The sequence below is a fragment of the Saccopteryx bilineata genome, chromosome 6 (genome assembly GCF_036850765.1).
Source record: "Saccopteryx bilineata isolate mSacBil1 chromosome 6, mSacBil1_pri_phased_curated, whole genome shotgun sequence".
In the NCBI taxonomy this organism is placed as follows: Eukaryota; Metazoa; Chordata; class Mammalia; order Chiroptera; family Emballonuridae; genus Saccopteryx; species Saccopteryx bilineata.
In genome coordinates, this window is record NC_089495.1 from 1,289,902 (window position 1) to 1,294,852 (window position 4,951).

At 55.1% G+C, this 4,951-nt stretch overlaps 1 protein-coding gene across 1 annotated transcript; it reads left to right on the forward strand.

Moving 5' to 3' along the window:
* The first annotated feature begins 2,601 nt into the window (after nt 1–2,601).
* Nucleotides 2,602–3,345, forward strand: LOC136308451 (proline-rich protein 2-like). The gene has a single exon (XM_066235807.1). The coding sequence runs from the start codon at nt 2,602–2,604 to the stop codon at nt 3,343–3,345; it is 744 nt and encodes a 247-aa protein (XP_066091904.1).
* Nucleotides 3,346–4,951: the final 1,606 nt, after the last annotated feature.

The window sequence follows — 4,951 nt, forward strand, 5'->3', positions numbered from 1 at the left end:
GGGAGAGAGAGAGAGAGAGAGAGATAGAGAGAGAGGCGGGGAGAGAGAGACAGGACCATCGAGCTGCTCCTGTCTGTGTCCTGATTGGGGAATCGAACTGGCCACCTCGTGCTCCAGGACAACGTGCCCGCCCACCGAGGGTCCGGCCAGGACTCCACAGATTTGTTTTTAACTTTGTAAAAAATGAGATGAGATGGGAAAAGATTCAATAAATAAAGAAGGTATAAGAAGCGATCCCGGCCCTAGCTGGGTAGCTCAGTAGGTTAGCCCATCAGCCCGAGGCACCAGGATTGTGGGGTCGGTCCCGTTGGACACAGACAGGAGTTACCCAGGGAGTGCGTGAATGAGCAGAATGCCAAGTCGTTTCTCTCTCTAAAAATCAATAAATAAAAATATTAGAGAAAGAAGAGTCGTTCCAGAAACACAGCCAGGGGCAGCGGCTGGCACAGGCGACTTCAGAGAGGCAAAAATGATCAGAAGTGAGTGAGTTTTCAAAGAAAATTACGTGGCTGCTGCTGACAGACCTGGACGGCTGACCCCCAGCCAGTGGTCAAGGCCACGGCTGCAAAGCCCCGTGCTGGCAAGGAAGCCCTGGGTCCCAACCCCTGATCGTCAGAGGGCCAGAAAGGAAAGTGAACACAGAGCTCACTTCCAGAAACGCCGAGTCCTGTTCCTCAGGCATGCGGCTGAGGGTGTGGCTCCCACAGAGAGGAACTGGTAGTTCCTCCTGTCTCTGCCCGGGGTTCAGTGACCGGAGCTGTCCCTCCAGCAGGACTGGGTGACCACCCTGCCACACGGACTGCTTTGACTGCCAATCCCCACTCCTCCTTACAGTGCTTTTTTTTTTTCTTCTTAAATTAAGTAAGAGGCAGGGAGGCAGAGAGACAGACCAGGATCCACCTGGCATGCCCACTAGGGCATGCTCTGTCCATCTGGGGCCTTGCTCCATTGCTCAGCAACCAAGCTATTTTTAGCACCTGAAGTGAGGACATGGAGCCATCCTCAGCTCCCAGGGTCACTTGCTCAAATCATTCAAGCCATGACTGTGGGAGAGGAAGAGAGAGAGGGAGACACAGAAAGAGAGGGTGGGGGAGGGGTGGATGCTTCTCCTGTGTGCCCTGCCCAGAAATTGAACCCAGGACATCCACATGCTGGGCCAACACTCTATCACTGAGCCAACTGACCAGGGCCCGGTGCTTTTTTTTTATTGGGCATTATCTACATCTCATTTCATCAGAGTCTACAGCATTGAGGTGGATTGAGAGCTTGGCCAGCAGTGTCCGCCGGAGAAGAGCACAGGGCACTGATATGACTGAGAAGACAGAGTCCGTGGGGTCTCCCACCAGCATCACGCAGATGACCTGGAGGACACATGAGAGGCCCACCCTCCTGCTTTCCTTCTGCTGACTGAGCGAAGCGGATGACTAAACCCTGTCTGTTTTGGGAAGCGCTCACTCTCAGTTAGTTTAGAGCTGACCTCCTGAGGTGTTGCGGGGATCTGCCCCACAGGAGGGGGTGTGTGACACTGTTTACTTTAACAAAAAAGGAGCTTTGGTGCCGCTGCTGACTAATATGTTACCTCCTGGGGCATCTGCAATAGCGCTTTCCCAACCAGCGCTTTGAAAGAAGGTCGGAACCAGAGTGTTTAATAGAAATTCCTCACCCACGCATTTCCTTGTGCTCCTGTGGATATGACCTCCAAATAAATAACTGTCTTTATTTCATTTCAGCACCGTCCCACATGGCAGCCCCCCACACACACACACAGAGAACTGATCTGATTGTTGACAAGGTCAGTCACCCCTTGGAAGAGGTTTCGTCATTCTTTATTTATTCATGGGAGGGAGCAGGTGCTCCTCTGAGCAGGAGCTCACGCAGTTGCCCCAGCCTCATGTCTCCTACGACTATTCCTGGCTGGGCTCTCGCAAGACGGCCACGCAGTCCTTCTCTGTGTCTTGAACGGACCCTACTGTGTCCTGTCACAGTGTCTCCTGTGTGTTGTTTTGTTGGGAATTCTCCCCCCCCCCCAGTCTACTTGTTGACCTTTTTAGGTGTATAACCCACTGTACACATCTCAAGTTCTGTCCTGGGCTTGGAGAAGACGCCTGTGAACACATCTCAGTGAGCTGAAGTGAGAATAAAGTAATATTTTCTTCATGGAAGCCAACATTTCACAAAACATGCAGAATGCACCTTCTTTTGCAAAAAAGGACTTTTTTTTTTTAAATGACAAACAAAATGCGCATGGACGCAGATGTTAAGCCCAGAGGGAAAGATAGTTGTTCTAAAGTCAACAAGCTAATAAGGAGCCGTGGTTTTGGTTGGCTTGCACCAGGAGGACGGTCACTCATAAATACTTAATGTCCGCGTGGACCAGACCCATCCTCTGGGAGTCACAGCCTGGTGGCTGCGGGCAGTCACTGAGAGGAGAGCCCCAAAGCTGAAGCAGGACCATATGCTAATTCCCTCTGTGTTTTCCGTGACCATCCCGGCTTCCTGGAGGCCGGCCTGCTTCCCCAGAGAGCCTCCACACCCACCACAAAGTAACACAGAAGTTCAAATGTGAGACAAGGAAGCAACGTGTGGGGAGCAGTTTACGGCATGTTCTGCCTGAGGGGCTTCCCGTCAGAGCCAGAACCGAGGTCCTCGTCAGAGCCAGAACCGAGGCTCCCGTCAGAGCCAGAACCGAGGTCCCCCATTGGAGCCGGAACCGAGGCCCCGTCAGAGCCAGAACCGAGGCCCCCGTCGGAGCCGGAACCGGGGCCCCCGCCGGAGCCGGAACCGGGGCCCCCGCCGGAGCCGGAACCGAGGTTCCCGCCGGAGCCGGAACCAAGGCCCCCACTCTGGGCCAGAACCGAGGTCCCCCGTCGGAGCCGGAACCGAGGACCCCGTCAGAGCCGGAACCGAGGCCCCCCATCGGAGCCGGAACCGGGGCCCCCCATCAGAGCCGGAACCGGGGCCCCGTCAGAGCCAGAACTGAGGTCCCTGCTCTGGGCCAGAACCGAGGTCCCTGCTCTGGGCCAGAACCGAGGCCCCCGTCAGAGCCGGAACCGAGGCCCCCGCCGGAGCCGGAACCGAGGTTCCCATCAGAGCCGGAACCGAGGCCCCCACTCTGGGCCAGAACCGAGGCCCCCGTCAGAGCTGGAACCGAGGTCCCCCGTTGGAGCCGGCACCGAGGCCCCAGTCGGAGCCGGAACCGAGGCCCCCGCCGGAGCCGGAACCGAGGCCCCCGCCGGAGCCGGAACCGAGGCCCCCGTCAGAGCCAGAACCGAGGCCCCCGTCAGAGCCAGAACTGAGGTCCCCACTCTGGGCCAGAACCGAGGCCCCCGTCAGAGCCAGAACTGAGGTCCCCGCTCTGGGCCAGAACCGAGGTCCCCGTCAGAGCCAGAACTGAGGTCCCCGCTCTGGGCCAGAACCGAGGTCCCCGCTCTGGGCCAGAACCGAGGTCCCCCGTCGGAGCCGGAACCGAGGCCCCCGTCAGAGCCAGAACCGAGGCCCCCACCGGAGCCGGAACCGAGGCCCCCGTCAGAGCCAGAACCGAGGCCCCCGCACTGGGCCGACAACCTCAGCGCCGTCACACCTGACGTTTGGCTTTAGATTCTAGCAGCGTTTCTGTGCACAATAACTTTTTTTCCCCTTTTTTTGGGGTGCACAACGCTAGGCTGGCATTTTTATATATGTTATATTGCTGAATGATCATGAACATCTGGGAGGCCCAGAAATGGACCTTATGTGGGAGATCCGCTGAGATCCATTCTGTTCTGCAGTGACTGTTGATTAATACCCTGCTCCACACCGTGTGAAGTACAGGACCAACAATGGCCAATGGGACCCTTGACTGAATTCTCCGCGGTCCGACCAGAGCAGGTGAGCAGAGCCATGCCAACGCGTGTGCCGAGTTGTACATACCGTGATCTCGAGTGTCAACTGTCGGACACGGTTCCACTGGTCCCTAACATCCATTCCTACATCAAGGGACGTCGAGAAGGAGGAAAGGCCTTAAATAATGCTATCACGGAGATGCCAGTCTGGGCACCTGCTCTCGGCCCGGGACACGGCCTCGACGTGGGGGTGCATGCGGAGTCACTTCAGCTCAGGGTCACGAGTAGCAGGTATGGTCCTTTATTTTTCACATAATTGGTTGGCTGTGTGTATAGGCAAAGTCTCATGCTTGACTCATCACCCAAACAAAGAAAAACAGTGTTGCGTCTCTGTTGGCTTTGATTTTCACATCTGTTGAAACCCAGGTGTATGGCCGGTATCTGCAGCCACCATCACAGCCGCCTGGCCAACACAGGTTCGCATTTGATTCAGACAGACAGTAAGGAGTCAACAGAGCTGAAAACTGATGTTCCATTTTCCTTTATTCTAGGCCAGGGGTTGGGAATCTTTCTGGCTGAGAGAGCCATGAACGCCACATATTTTAAAATGTAATTCCATGAGAGCCGTACAATGACCCATGTACATTACGCATTATCCAATAAAAATGTGGTGTTGTCCCAGAGGAGAGCTGTGATTGGCTCCAGCCACCCGCTACCATGAACATGAGCGGTAAGAAATGGATTGTAATACATGACAATGTTTTATATTTTTAATGTTATTATTTTTTTTTATTAAAGATTTGCCTGCGAGCCAGATGGAGCCATCAAAAGAGCCACATCTGGCTAGCGAGCCATAGGTTCCTGACCCCTGTTCTAGACTCGCACTAGGCAAGCGAGTAAAAACACACACTGGGCTCCAAAACCCACTCATTCAGCGCCCACAAAGCTACTGACTGATCCGAGGTTCCCTAGAATTAAAGGCTTCCACCTCACCAGTCTCATTCACCTCTGCTCCCATCTCCTTCTCTTCCACAAACTGGCTGCCGCCTCCACGTGGCCTCCCTGCCCTGCTCCAGCCGGGCTCCTCCTCTCTCTACAAGAAGGTGGTTTCTCTCCCCAAAATGGCCTCC